Below are 15255 nucleotides of genomic sequence, written 5' to 3'. Positions count from 1 at the left end.
TTCTTTTTGTTAGTATTATTTATTTATTTATTTATTATTATTATTATTATTATTGTTATTGTTATTATTATTATTATTATTATTATTATTGTCATTGTCATTATGATTATGATTATTATAATTATTATGGTTATTATTATTATTATTATTATTATTATTATTGTTATTACTTTTAAATTACTTCCTTACTATCATACAAGATCATAGTTTTAATAAAACTATCTCAACGTCGAATCCTACGTTCAGATTTATTTTCACTTTACCTTTCAGTGGTGTGAAAAGGGCCGTTGTGTTCACTCCCTATATGCCCCAAGGACTGCAGGTAAAATCTCAGTTTATCCTATAACTCTTACCCATGATATCCATGTCATAGACCCATGTGATTATTTAGTGTGTTACCCCGTGTAATCATGGTATGCACATTTGAATGTATATGTAAATTCTAAGGTAGTAATGTGTTGCTGTCAATGGGTCATTTGTTTACAAGCCAAGTCCTGTGATGTATAAATATGATTTAGTTAAAATACGTGACGTCAAACTAATTTGTGCAAATCGTGATGGCGACATGTTGCCGATGGAGGCGACTTTAGTGATTTAATAAATATTGAATTAAAATGTTATTTTAGAATTGTTACAGGATAAATAGAATTCGCTACTCTTATTTTTAATATGTCAAATATTAACCTCTTCTAGTTAATCCGTATTTGGCAAGGCTCTATTTGATATTGTCCATACTGAAAAACACTCGTGACGAATCATCTATTTATCATCTTCATGATGTTATGTTTCTTTGAATTCATGTTTGTAGTAGTAGTAGTAGTAGTAGTAGTAGTAGTAGTAGTAGTAGTAGTAGTGGTAGTGGTGGTGATGGTGGTGATGGTAATAGTAGCAGTAGCAGCAGCAGCAGCAGCAGCAGCAGCAGCAGCAGCAGCAGCAGTAGTAGTATTAGTAGTAATCATTGGATGATCCAAAAGTGGGTCATACGGATCCCGAAACACACTCTAACCGTTTCAAGTGCCTTTTTTTACTTTTATTTAAATTCACAGTTCACAATATACAAGATTAAATTTCCCCGAAAACGCATCTCCGAACGATCATTCAGATCTCTGTCCATTTTGGGAGCTCGGCTCCTTTATCTTGAACGAACTCAAATTGCCCCTTTCAAAATGCTGTGACCCTACACATACACTTTTGAAAATCTGCAGCAACAGCAGCAGTAATAGTCTGAGAAGCAGCAGCAGCAGTACTGGTAGCATCATCATCAGCAACGAACTAACTAAAACCGGAGGTGTCGCATCAGCAGCAACAACGAACTAACTAAAAATAGTGGTGTCGGTAGATGTCGTAGAAGTAGTTTTACCTTAAAGACACTTTTGTTGTTATATTTAGTTTTCACTTGTTTGTAGAGAACTGTCCTCAAGGAGACGATCCCAATTCAGACTGCTCGAAGGACGTGTGCAGATACATACGGTCCAAATCTGCAATGGCGTCAACCTGCTGCAGTACTTGCGGAATAGGTCCAGTGCTAGACGCAGAACGAAAGCTAGGAATAAATCTCTCAAATACAGGGAGTCCAAGTCTGCCTTGGCAAGGAAACAATCAAAGGAAATCATCCAAAACCGAACTTCCCAATCAACCCCAACAGGGAAACGTTCAAATAGCTACCTCTACAGTAACCTTACCTACGCCATCAACAGTAGATCCAGTTAAGAAAACAATGAGTCCCAGCAATCATCCAGGACCAGTTTTAGATCTGCAGACAAACTCGTCAGCTGACGGCGTGTCCCTGAATTCTGGGAAACGAATGTGGGATAATCTTGATAGGACGTGGAATTCTCTGTTCGGGACACATGATTCTGATCACGTCGGGAAGTCCACTTCACATCCATCTATGGTGTCCACTGTAAAGCCACCTACCTCATCGAGAACTAGTTTTTGGGACACTTTTTTCTCTGACTTTGGTATACCTTTCATCCGTAGCAGCCGAACAGATTCATCAAATCCAAGACGGAACCCTAGTGAAAATTTAGGACTGGGTAGACGGGGTGGAGTGTTTTCTGATCTAGGTTCAGGGCGCAGAAGAATTGTTATCTCCATACCAAGATCTTCTGGTGTTTCTACATCCGATATCCTGAATAAACTTCTACGCGAATTTGGTTCTGGTTTTCGGTCTACCAGACGTTGGAGAGTGCCAGGCTCGTCGTTGGATGTGACAGTTGGGTCTCCTCGCACAGCGTCTAGCAGACGATTCGGATCTCGCAGACGGATACTGAGGCCCTCCTCCTCCATGAGAAATGGTGGTAAGATTTTCAGACTAATTCAGAGGACGACATCTTCAAGTGGAAGTCAGGCCATGAATTTACGACGATCGTCGCAGAGTACAACTATAAGGAGGAGGTCACGGATTCAGAACAGACCGAAGAGGATGTGGTTGATAAAGACTAACTAGAACTCACAATCCAGTGCATTTAAGGATTAAGTAGAGACTATTTGAGAAATTCGTGTAACCGTATTATAGGAAAACAAATAAGATCCCAGAATCCAGTTTTTGACTCAACATAATATTATGATATAGAGATTCTTGAAGAAACCGGTGTATTCTTAATAGAGACAAGAACTTCATCTGACTTGCTATTATATAGAGGGACTAGAAGCTTGGATAATAACATATTAACAGAGAAGCGCCTGAGACAAACCCGAAGAAATATATTAGTATTAAGTTCGAAAGTCACTCGATATATTAGTATTAAAAAAGAGATAAGAAACCTGGGTTCTAACGAATAAATCAGACAATCATACGTGTGCTCTTAGCCATTTGATATAAGGGTCTCTTTATTGTCCATGTCGAATAATCAGTTCAGTGCAAATAATGGGTTTTTTTAATGTCTGAAGATTGTAGTGACAGAAGCTGTATATAAACAACACTGAACCTAGGCATAATTACTGAATTACACGTCTGAATGGGACAAAAGTGTAGACCCTTAAATGAAATGGTCCTGCCAACATAAAATACCAAAGATCTTCTGAATGAATATTAAATACAAGCACTACATAGATTGTGTACATGAGGTGTATTATTCTGTAAAACAATGCAGCCTACAGACCATTGTTTATGTATCTCTAACGTCGACATGGAACGGACTAAGTGTAAATAAAGTTTTGTTCAGTTCTGTTCTGTTTGACAATTGCATTTCCTTGCTGAAATATAAATAACCGTAACGCTGTTTTCTGGCTTGCTCTAATGTCTGTGTAATCTAAAGAGTGAATCTTCGTGCGACCAATAGATGCTCGTCAGGATTTCAATGATAGTGAGATTTTGTAAGTACTTCAGGAGAAACGCCAGTCAGTCACAACGAGTGATGATTTGGTTATCTCGCAAAACCTCTTCACGTCAAACCTGCTGAAATTAGCTAAGATAGCAAACTCTAGTTAGTATTTAGTAAAGTAGTCTGGGAGTGGCAGTTATATGTTGCGATACAAGAGGGATGACATCTCCAGTAAAGTATCTCCTCGGAAGTGGCTGTCCTATATAGACGAGACACTGGATATATATTTCTGGAATCATCCACTATTTTGCCACATATCCATTCGTCTCTGTTTTGTTCAGAGATACGTCCCTGATCATGTGTTACGCTTTGATATTAGCAAGCATTACTACAATTTAAAAAAACCTAGTAGAAATTGTACAAAAAGATACGATGAGAGGTTGATTAAACTGTAATTATAAGCCAGAGAAAACGTTTTTTCAAAAAGATGAAGCACAGGTTACATAGACCAACGTTACCTAGGAATAAAGCACACACTACAACCCCTAGACTGTGTTAGTTAACTCTTTAAACGTGTTAAACGGATACTTATGAAGCATTTCTATTTATCTTTATATGCATTTTATGGTTCACACTTTGTGATGCTTTTTAGTGTTAATAAACGTTTTTGTCATATATGTTCAGGTTTTGTTTTGTTTTGTTTTATTGTTGTTCTTTTTTGGATTTTTGTTTGTTTGGTGTGTTTTTGTGCTTGTTTATTGTTGTTAATGGATAAAACATCATCAGGTTAGTGCGACAAACATGGAATAATGTATGCACCATAGAGTGTGTTGTTTTAAACTGTACACGTTTCCACGTGCAGATGTTTCGCGTGGAGTTGTTGGGTTTTTTTGCTTGGTTTTTTTTTTGCTTGTTTTTTTGTTGTTGTTTTTTTGCATTGCATTGCATTGCACTGCGGGGTAGCAACGTTCCGACTGTTTAGTCAGTTAAGCTTCAGACATGTTGATGAATTAATATTTAGTGATAAAACAGGAAGACTCAAAGTATAGACTGTCGCAAACTCGTCTGTTAATATTACGTAGAAACTAGATAACACAGTGAATTGATATTTAATACTAAAACAAGACAACATGGATTATGCACAGGTTTTCCCCAACTTATACGTCTTGTATTAATTCTAAGGCAAAATACCGGTGTGATAAAAGTTGGAGTTTACAGATAAATATTTCTTTTGCGAAAGCTTAGCATAATGTTTTGCATTGTGGTTATTTTGTGTCTTGGCATATTATGGACACTTGGTCGAGAGAAAGTGATGGAGAAACAAACCAGCTTTCGCCACTCATGTTACTCTTTTCGAAAAACAGCAACGAATCGTTTATGTGCAGTGATAGGCCAATGAATGTCACTGCTGTTCTGGTGTACTAGTCGTAGCGGAAGACTGGTTGGAATTTGGGGGAGGGGGTGGCATCTGTAAACAGGAATTTCTTTAAAACCTGATGTTTTTCACATCCCCTTTTTAAATATCTGTACAGAAGAGAACCTCTCTAAACTGGATACCCCATCATACCAGACTTTTTACTTGGTCTCTAGAGTGTCTCGTTTAGAGGGGTTTCACTGTATATAAAACAGGGGCGGATCTAGGATTTTGAGAAGGGAAGGTATGTTTGATACATTATGCAGTCAAATCCTACAAAGACAGAATACCAAGCACACGTGAGTGTGTTATATTACACTGTGTGCGTCCAACAAGGACAGGAAGGAAAGGCCTCGTGTTGGTGCCGGGTAAGAGTCGACACATTTTTATTTAGCATCTAAGGGGAATTAAACCCCCTTGAATGTGTCACTGATAACGCATTCAGAATCGAATATCTGCACAAAGCAGTCAGGGGACGGGATTTAGCTCAGTCGGTACACCGCTCGCCTGAGGAGCTTGCGTTGTAGGATGGAATCACCTTGCTGAACCCATTCTCGTATTGGTTTTCCCGTCACAGTCACCATGACTTGTATACATGTGGGAAATGTATCATACAGGTGTGATTACATAAAAACAAGCGACAACAAAAATTAAAAAATTAAACAATTTATTTATATAAAAATAAAATTGTTTTTAAATATGATCACAATGAACTATTGCACAAATTGTTGTTCTTTGTTCACATTGTCAAAATACTTTGTAAATGTAATGTAGGCACCGGAGGAATATTTTAGACATTTCCTTCGTCCCACCAGTTGTCTTAATATCACATATTTGTACTGAAGCATTTGTATATCCGTCTTGTTGTTTGATATTGTTGTAGGTCTAATCGTCAACCTCTCCTGAACCACGTCTGTTGAAAAAGTTCCTGAATAATCCACTAAACATCCTTTTCCTTTGGCTTTTGTTTGGATTCCGTACAGCAAATCTGTTTGGTCCTGAAATAGCATTGTCATTACCTCTCATACGGAAGACGTTGGACGACTGTTTGCGGTTTTGGTTTTGACGACGAAACAATCCACTAAACAGCCCACCGCTTCGTCTAAGAGAACTTATTCTAGACCCGAAATTAGCAAATATACTCCTTAATCTCCCACTGAAACTAGAACCCTTTTTGTCCTTCATTTTACGCGATCCACCCTTTCTTCTGTTATTTTGACCCCGACCCATAAAATTCCCAATACCTGCTGCCATGCCCCTACGTCCCCAAGCAGGTCCATTTCCCATCCCACCTGTATTCTCGTCTACTTCTCCCGATTCATTCTCTTCAGACTCTTTTTCTTCAACTGACTCAGATTGTGGTTTTACTTTAGATGCAGGTTTACTGTTTGGATTTCCAGTACCAGAAGGTTGACCTCCTACAGCCGACTGACCCATCTCTCCTCTCACAATGACCAATCTTAGAATCCTGCCTAAATCTAGTTTTCCTTTTCCCCTTAGCAGTCGTTTAAGTCCTTTCGTTCCTCGAAAACTGGACAAAAATTGTCCGATGGTGTTCCCTGACTGACTGTTGCCGCTTCTCTCTTTCAGCTTTCTCACTGCGGCTATAATCTTCTCGATCATGCAGTTGCGACTACCAATGCAATTGTCTGGAAACGTCGTGAGCCATTTTCCTATAGGACCGCCAATTGGACCTACGGGTTCGCCTGTACTAGTAGAAGTGGAACCAGAAGTGATGTTTTTGCCATCAGACTTCTCACTAGAATTGCTTGGAACACTGTCAGTGCTGTTGATGGCAGTGACCCCATTACCGCCAGAATTGTTGCTAGAATTGCCTAGAACACCATTGTTGTCTGTGCTGTTGATGGTAGTGACATCATTTCCGCCAATATTGTCAATGGAAGTCTGGCTAGCATTGCTAGGAAGACCACTGCTATTTCCAGAAGCATTTTCTGTTTCATTGTCGTCACGCCTTTGTCCCCATACTGTTTTAATGTGGCCCAGCGTTGGATCGTGTTTCGAAGGCACTGATGCTGTATCTTGCACATTCTGAGGTTTCTCCGTCTTCAACTTTAATGGCTCCGCCGTAGTGGTGGTTGATGGTTCTGCCGAACTACTTGGTGGTTCAACCGACGTGTTTGGCGGTTCAGCCGAGGTGCTTGGCGGTTCAGCTGAGGTGCTCGCTGGTGCTGCCGAAGTACTTGATGGTTCAGCTGAGGTGCTTGGTGGTTCAGCTGAGGTGCTTGATGGTTCAGCCGAGGTGCTTGGTGGTTCAGCCGACGTGCTTGGTGGTTCAGCCGAGGTGCTTGACGGTTCAGCTGAGGTGCTCGCTGGTGCTGCCGAAGTACTTGATGGTTCAGCCGAGGTGCTTGGTGGTTCAGCCGAGGTGCTTGGTGGTTCTGCCGAGGTGCTTGGTGGTTCCGATGAGGTGCTTGGTGGTTCTGCCGAGGTGCTTGATGGTTCAGCCGAGGTGCTTGGTGGTTCAGTCGAGGTGCTTGGTGGTTCTGCCGAAGTGCTTGGTGGTTCTGCCGAGGTGCTTGTTGGTTGTGCTGTCGTGCTCGATGGCTCTGTAGAACTGCTTGGTGTGCTTGATGATTCTACAGTCGAAATGGGTGGCACTACATTACTTTGAGGACTGTTGTTGTTTCCAGATGTCATGAGATTTGTCACTGGGATGTCTTCATTGTCATCAGATGTTTCACCATCTTCATCTGCGCTTCTCTGTCCCCATATAGTCTGGACCATGCCCAGAGTTGAGTCATTTCTTGGGGGTTCTGATTCTGCGTCTGTAAATATATATATTAAAAAGCTTTGTTATTTCCTAACGCATAGTGCTACAAACTTATCTAATTATGTTTCTGCTGTTACCCTGTTTGTCTCTATATTTGTCTGTCCGCCTGTTTCTTTCTCGGTGTTTGTCTGCTAATATATCGCCTAGTCAGTCTCTCTGTCTCTCTCTGTCTCTCTCTGTCTGTCTGTCTCTCTCTCTCTCTCTCTCTCTCTCTCTCTCTCTCTCTCTCTCTCTCTCTCTCTCTCTCTCTCTCTCTCTCTCTCTCTCTCTCTCTCATTTACCTATACGCTGAAAAGGTTTTACAATATCAGCACGTTGTCTAGACGTAGACCTATAATGTTTAAGTTTAAATAGGGAAAATATCTGTAAAATATCTGAAACAGTAAATTAGAAAACCGAGAAAATCATCTAATGCTTTCAAGTCCTGCATTCGGTATACGAGATTTTAACTTGACGTTTAATCGTTGACTGACTACTTGTATCGTGACATGTTTATACATGTGTATATAATTCTGAATTCCCACTGACGGTTACAGACAGTGTTTATTGGGATGTCTGAAAAGTAGGTGAGGGAGCAACGTCCGCTTAACGATAGCCCAGAACCTTATTAATTCAAGTGATGTAGAGACCAATGGTACATGGGCTTGATACTTGGAGAACAGGCCAATCACCAACTAAGGTTCTCCTACCCATTGGAAGCAAGGTTTCGTTTAATGGCATTTATAACAATAAATTTATTTCGTTTAACGATACCACTACAGCACATTCATTAATGCATTAATCATAGGCTGTTAGATGTCAAACATTTGGTAATTCTCACATAGTCTAAGAGTGGAAACCCGTTACATTTTGTTTTTATTAATAACAATGGCTATTTTATACGCACCACCTCACAGAGAGGATAGCACACACCACGGCTATATACAAGTCGCAGTGCACTGGCTGTAATGAGAAATAGTACAATGGGCCCACCGACGGAGATCGACCCTAGACAGACCGCGCATCAAACTAACAAATAGAAGCTAATAATAAACAACAGCGCAGACATACGTAACCCGTATTTGACAGTGTAAACGATAAAGGGACAGACCCTAGTTTCAGCCCATGGAAATTAACACTAAGTTTAGTTAAAGGGACAGACCGTAGTTTCAGCCCATGGAAATTAACACTAAGTTCAGTTAAAGGGACAGACCGTAGTTTCAGCCCATGGAAATTAACACTAAGTTTAGTTAAAGGGACAGACCGTAGTTTCAGCCCATGTAAATTAACACTAAGTTCAGTTAAAGGGACAGACCCTAGTTTCAGCCCATGGAAATTAACACTAAGTTTAGTTAAATCAATAGTCTAGTGCTTAAAAGCTGGGGTGTGCCCCTTTAAATCAATAATCGTCTTATAGTATTAATAAAATCGTTATATTAATAGACGGAAGACGAAATCCTCATATATAATAAATAAATAAACAAATCGGTAAATAGAATATAAATAAATGAAAATAAATGAAAATAAAATAAACAAATAAAATAAATAAATACAACAACAAAAATGAAAATAAAATAACTAAATGCATGAAAAATAAATCTTCAATTAATTCTGTCTTGAATTTAAGAGATTTCGAATCATTCATGTTATAATTCAAAATATTACTTACCATCTACGATTATGCAGTTGATACGTACTAAACAAACCAGCAAAGAGCTGAGAATAAAAATGATCTTCATATTGTCTATGTTTCTCTTGTCTTACCGAACTGATAAATGTGCAAGTGACAATCTCTTTATATACTAATTTAATCATTATTGTTTTCATAAAAACAGCACTTCGTGATCGATTAAAGAAAAAGATCGTAAAAACAGGAAAATATAAAATTGTTGTCGTGACGTCATAAGCTGAACGTACTTCTTAATATGGATAAACATTTGTTCATATCTATATTCATATAGGGTGTGTACTAAGTTTTTTTGTTGAATGCAATTAAAGCTGAGACGCAAATTTCATTCGCCGACGTCACGACCCGCCTTTTTCGTGACAAGCCGCCAATGACAAAACGCAAAGCGAAGCCGTGTCAAAATAGCCTCCAGTGTTTTTACACGGGTCCGTGGGAACTGCCTGACACGATAACAAGACTGATCGCCCTAAAACGTCCATTGTCTAAGGGGCTTGTCTTCTACATTGCATACCTTAAGACGAGATTTCCTAATCGTTCCAGTATCTAACACTATTACTGGAAGAAAGGAAATGTTTTATTTGACGACGCACTCAACACATTATATTTACGGTTATATGGCGTCGGACATATGGTTAAGGACCACACAGATATTGAGAGGGGAAACCTGCTGTCGCCACTTCATGAGCTAATCTTTTCGATTAACAGCAAGGGATATTTTATATGCACCATCCCGCAGACAGGATAACACATACGACGGCCTTTGATATGCCAGTCGTGGTGCACTGGCTGGAGCGACAAATAGCCCAATGGGCCCACCGTCGGGCATCAACACTACTACTGCTAGCATGTAGTACTAGTATAATAACAACTACCATAAAGCTAACATTGTTTGTTTGTTGTTGTTTTGTTTTTTTTGGTGTTGTTTTTTGTTTGTTTTTTTAGGGGGGTAGGGGGGGTTGCTCTTTTTTCGGGGGGGGTATTTTGTTGTTGTTTGGTTGGGGTTTTGGGGGGGGGGTTTGGGGGGGTGGTGTTTTTTGTGTTTTTTTGTTGTTGTTTGGTTGGGTTGGGTGTTTTTTTTTTTTTTTTTTTTTTTTTTATGCGGGGAGGCGTGTTGAACGAGACCACTAAAGCAAAATGATTTATTAATCATGGGCTGTTAGATGATAAAACACAATTTTCGGTTAGAAAAACCGTAACATTATGTTTCCATTATATGCACCATCCCACAGACAGGATAGCACATACAACAGCCTTTAATATACCAGTCGTGGTGCATTGGCTGAAACGAGAAATAGCCCAATGAGCCCACCAACCTAGACCGACCGCGCATCATGCGAGCGCTACTACAATTGCTGCTACTGTTCATGGTACTGCTACCATCACCACTACAGCTACCACTACCACTGACGTCACTGCCGCAACTACTGCTACTTCTACTTCTACGTAAGAGAACCATCTGAAGAAACGAACATACGAACAGTGAAATAAATAACAAAATAGAATGAAACAAGAAAAAGCTTACGTATGCGGTTGTGGAGTGGGGGTGGGGGTGATTTGGGGATGGGGTTAAGTGTTGGGTTACTTTTAGCTAACCACTATATATCCAGGTCTGTGTTGTGTTTCAAATAGCGTATGTGTGTGAGACACAGTAATATATTTAGACACACTCACACTAAACAACAAATAAAAACACACTTAAATATAGAAACAAACAAGTAAAGAAACAACAACAAAAAACCACAGGAAGGAGACATAGTTTGCTAAAGTTTGTTTTGTTTAATAACACCACTAGAGCACATTGATTTATTAATAATCGGCTGTTCGATGAAAACATTTTATAATTCTGACTCGTAGTGATGAGAGGAAACCAGTTGCGGTTTCGAGAGAAAAGAATTGAAATCGACAAATAAATGCGCATGTGGCTTGCCTACGTGACATTTGTCACAAGCGGCTAACAAAACTTCATTTTAGTTGTATTATTAGTACATGTATTATTATTTAGGGTGTTTTTTAAAATTTGTTTCTGTTTTTCTGTTTCTGTTTTTGCCGATACAGGTGCGTATGAAATAATGTTAGCAAGGGGGGTCTAGACTGGCGAGCTACGTTTATAGGGGGTGGGGGTTACAAAACAATGTACACAGGCGCATGTGCAGAACATTGAGTACGGGTGTCTAGACTGGTGAGAGATGTCTTTAGGGAATGTCGGGTCATGCTTCGCAAAAAAAAAGAAGAAATTTAAAGAAAATTCGGGAAGGGGGAGGAAGGTAGACCCTGAAGCACACCCCTGTGCACACGCGCCTTCAATATCATTGGGCCAGTTTCTCGTGCCGGGTTTATCAGAGGGTTATGGAAACCCCAAGTTAACCTCAGGTTAACCCATGGGCTATTTAGATTGCACGTTTCACGTGCCCGGGTTTCAGTAACATCAAGTTACAATTGCACTGCGCGATAAACCTGCTATCGAGCTGGGTTTCTGTGGGTTTTCTGCTTGAGATGGAACCATTTTGGCACAGTAATCGTGTTTTACGCCAATATCGGCGGGCCATGCAGCGTGAACGTATTTTCAGGGAACGTTTGGAACCATTAGACATGTATGATGATGTTGAATTTCTAAAACGGTATCGGCTAACGCGACCAACGGCTTTACATTTAATCGATCTCGTAAATGGACATCTGAAATAATACGATACGATATTACTTAATACTTATTATAATAGTTTAACATACGGTAAATTTGCAGACACCTCTGTATGCAGGGCGCTGTCATCATCAAATGGATTAACCATTTCCACAAATTCACCAGGAATCGTGCCTTGAATTGTATAGCTCATGTCGTCAATGTCAGCCATAGGTGATCCACCGCCAGTCCCTTTCTGATGTTTCTTCAGCTGGGATACATCTTTTTTGGCTTTGCACTTAAACGTTTCCAAAGTTCTTTCAGATGTCCCAGGTCTCGTTTTACGGAAGACTGACTATTGACTTTTTTAAGTATTTCATGCCATACATTTTGTTTCACTAAATGTGTTTTCATATCACTTTTTTACTTTCAATTATTTTAATATTTACATTAATCAGATCTATCAATAGATGTTTGTCATCTTCATTGACGGTTTTTTTCTTTTGTTTTTTATTACCTCTAGTTTCAGCCATTGTGAAAATGTAGCATGCATGTAGTGGATATGATGGTTTATATACCTTCCAAGCGAAGAAAACCAGGGCCCACAACATAGAGGAGTAGCGGGGACCACCCCTTTCCATGGTTCTTGTATTAGGCAGGTTGGAAATGTCGCATTTGGACACCTGAACATTAAACATAATTATGTTGGGGTCAGTGGGGGACATGTGTCCGAAATTCTTAACAATTTCGGCCCTTTGGGGGACTAAAATTTTCACCACCACCCCGGGCAATTGCACTGACAGTGACCCCCACTTTCAAATGCACTCCGCGAACTCTTCTGATAACCCATGCAAAACCCGTGGTTTTCGTAACACGTCTATAACCCAAGCATGTGAAAAGCCGCCAGTCCACGGCTACAGGCTAAGGTTTTCGGCGTGTTACGTAGACCCGGGTTATCCTAAGGTTATACGATAACCTGGTGTTACTTAGCACGAGCACGAGAAACTGGCCCATTATGTTTGCAGCTGAATTTACCAACGGCCCAAACGATCGCGGGTCTGCAAGCTGCTTTGTTAATAGATGTCCAAAAGGAACTTGGGTACAGGTTTTATTTGAGGCTGTTTTTATTGTGGATATATTCCCTCTAGCCCCCATTTACATCTTCTTCACTATCTGTATCAATATCATTATACATGTATGTTTACCGCCGATTTGACAAATGATCGTTAGTTGTTTCGTCTGCGAACTGCTTTGTTAATATAAAAATTCGTTGGGAGTGATTTTCGATAGCAACGTTGGTACGCAGGCACGTGGTAACAATATCCGGGTGTGGGGGTTTGGAGCACAGTCTGTAATGGAGGGGGCTCAGTCTCTTGTGGGGGAAGGGACACAAGCCAATTAAAAAATGTTTTTATTTATATATAGGACAAAATATTTAAAAAAACAAACAAAAAAACCCGTACATATTCGTCCACAAGTGGGAGGGGTGTGTGCTACACGTGCCTGGAAGAGGTTTTATATGGGGATGTTGTTGCTGCAAATATGTTATATCTAACCCCATTTACCTTTTCACTAGCTGTACCAATATCATTCTGTTTCTGTTTACCCAACGATCGCCGGTTGTTTGTGTGCTGATTTGTCAATATGAGAGTTGGCGTGATTTCCAAAAGGAACTTCGGTAGAGGTTGTATCTGGGGCTGTTGTTGTTGTTGTTGCAATAATATTCTCTCTAGCCACCATTTACCCTTTCTTCTCTAGCTGTACCAATATCATGTTTACCGCCGATTTGTCCAACGATCCGAACCATCGTTTCGTCTGCGAGCTGTTTTGTTTAATTAATGTGAGTTAGCGTCATTTCCTAAAGGATCTTGGATACAGGTTTTATCTGTTGCTGTTGTTATGGGCCCGGTATATTATCTCTAGCCCCCAATTACATTTTCTCTACTAGCTGTATCAGCAACATTGTATACTTGTTTACCGCCGATTTGACCAACGATCGCCGATCGTTTGTGTGCTGCTTTGTTAATATGTGAGCTGGCGTATTTTCAAAAAGGAACTTGGGTACAGGTTTTATCTGGGGCTGTTGTTGTTACTGGTGTATTCTCTCTATCAGTTTTGACTTTGATTAGTATTTACAATATTGTGACGATTTTTAAAAAAACAACCAAAACAAACCAAAAAAACAATTTGTATTCAAATTTTGTCTCGCAGCTGTTCCTTTTTAAGCACATGAAATTCACAGTGCAGCGGGAGTGGAGAAACAACAGCAGTCTGAAGATTGGATTCATCCACGCTATATTTATTGTTTTATATTTTCACTTTCTGGACACCCCCCCCCCCCCCCCCCCCCCAATGTGTTTAATACAGTAAGTTCAAAAATAAAATAATAAGGCAGATGAAATAAGACCTTTATAACTTAGTATCTAGTATATTTTGTGTATTTCAGTTTTTAAAATAAAATATAATTATCAAAAGATATATTAGGTAACATGTAATTTAACCCCCAACCCTTTCTAAAACGACACGTTTTAAACAATTATGCTCCCCACAACCTAACTACAATCCGAAGTATTAAAAACATTTCTCTTTTACGGTCTTGTTTCGCCTGCTTTACAGCAAAGCACCAGCGGTCTCGAATACACATACTCCAGACGTCTCGAATACACAGACTCTCAAAGGAAGCAAATCACAACACCGTGCATGAGTGTTAATTCCCTCTTTTCCACGTGTTACATGGGATGGCCGGTAATTGTAAAAGGAGAGGGGGGGGGTAGGTGGGGTAGGTGTCATTGGGCCGGCGATGGGGCACAGCTAGGCAAGTTGGTTCTATCACATAAAGAAAGTACTAGTATATCAGGCCCGTACGCGGGCTTTTTAATGGGGGTGGGGGGTTGGAGGTGCGAATTCCTCGTGCTGGGACAGACAATGGGTAAGACTCGATAAGAATAATGTTACCTAAATTTGATAGAAAGAAAAAAACTTTATTTTTTTAATTTTTATTTTTTAAAAATCGACACCATATGCGCACGGTAACAACCGAAGGTAAATATATACATGGAAGATGACGCTACGGTACTACATATAGCAACTGAAATTTTAGATGTATACTCTGCTTTTATACAGTATAGGCACAGATTTAGATTGTCCCTATTCCCTTAATAAAAAAAAAACAAAAAAAACCCTACTTATATCCGCACCTGGATGTTATTTATTGTTGCGATCGATATGTATCAGCAGTGATGATAGTAAATTGTCCTATCTTCCTAAAAAAAATCAATCATACAATCAATAAAGTAAAAAATAAATGAGATGACGAAGATTGGTTTCATCCACACTTAATTTACTTTGTTTTTAATGCATGATATTTGGACTGTCTTTGGATTTCTTTCTTTCTTTCAGGTATTTAATACAGTAAGTTCAAAGCCAAATAATAAGACAAAGAAGAAATACCGTTATAGTAGTGTCTGATATATGTTATGTATTTGTAGAATAAAATAAAAT

General features: G+C 39.5%; 2 protein-coding genes across 3 annotated transcripts in view; one reads left to right on the top strand and one right to left on the bottom strand.

Annotated features, from left to right (window-relative positions):
- The window catches only part of LOC121377306, an 83646-nt gene that overhangs the window by 13109 nt on the left and 55282 nt on the right, over positions 1-15255 (top strand). The window contains exons 11-12 of one of the 2 annotated variants that reach the window (XM_041505242.1): positions 271-322; positions 1407-3941. In XM_041505242.1, coding sequence (XP_041361176.1) covers positions 271-322; positions 1407-2449 — 1095 coding nt within the window. In that variant the 3' untranslated portion in view covers positions 2450-3941. Of the gene's footprint in view, positions 1-270; positions 323-1406; positions 3942-15255 lie in introns of those variants that run through there. The other variant, XM_041505243.1, reaches the window with a different exon arrangement.
- Positions 5331-9275, bottom strand: LOC121377305 (mucin-19-like). The gene is made up of 2 exons (XM_041505241.1): positions 9120-9275; positions 5331-7466 (listed from the first exon to the last, which is right to left on the bottom strand). Exons 1-2 carry the CDS (start codon positions 9187-9189, stop codon positions 5566-5568), a joined length of 1971 nt encoding a protein of 656 aa, XP_041361175.1. The 5' UTR covers positions 9190-9275; the 3' UTR covers positions 5331-5565.

The sequence above is a fragment of the Gigantopelta aegis genome, chromosome 7, assembly GCF_016097555.1.
Source record: "Gigantopelta aegis isolate Gae_Host chromosome 7, Gae_host_genome, whole genome shotgun sequence".
In the NCBI taxonomy this organism is placed as follows: domain Eukaryota; kingdom Metazoa; phylum Mollusca; class Gastropoda; order Neomphalida; family Peltospiridae; genus Gigantopelta; species Gigantopelta aegis.
Note: the sequence above shows the minus strand (reverse complement) of the source record. Positions and strands in the feature narration are given on the sequence as shown.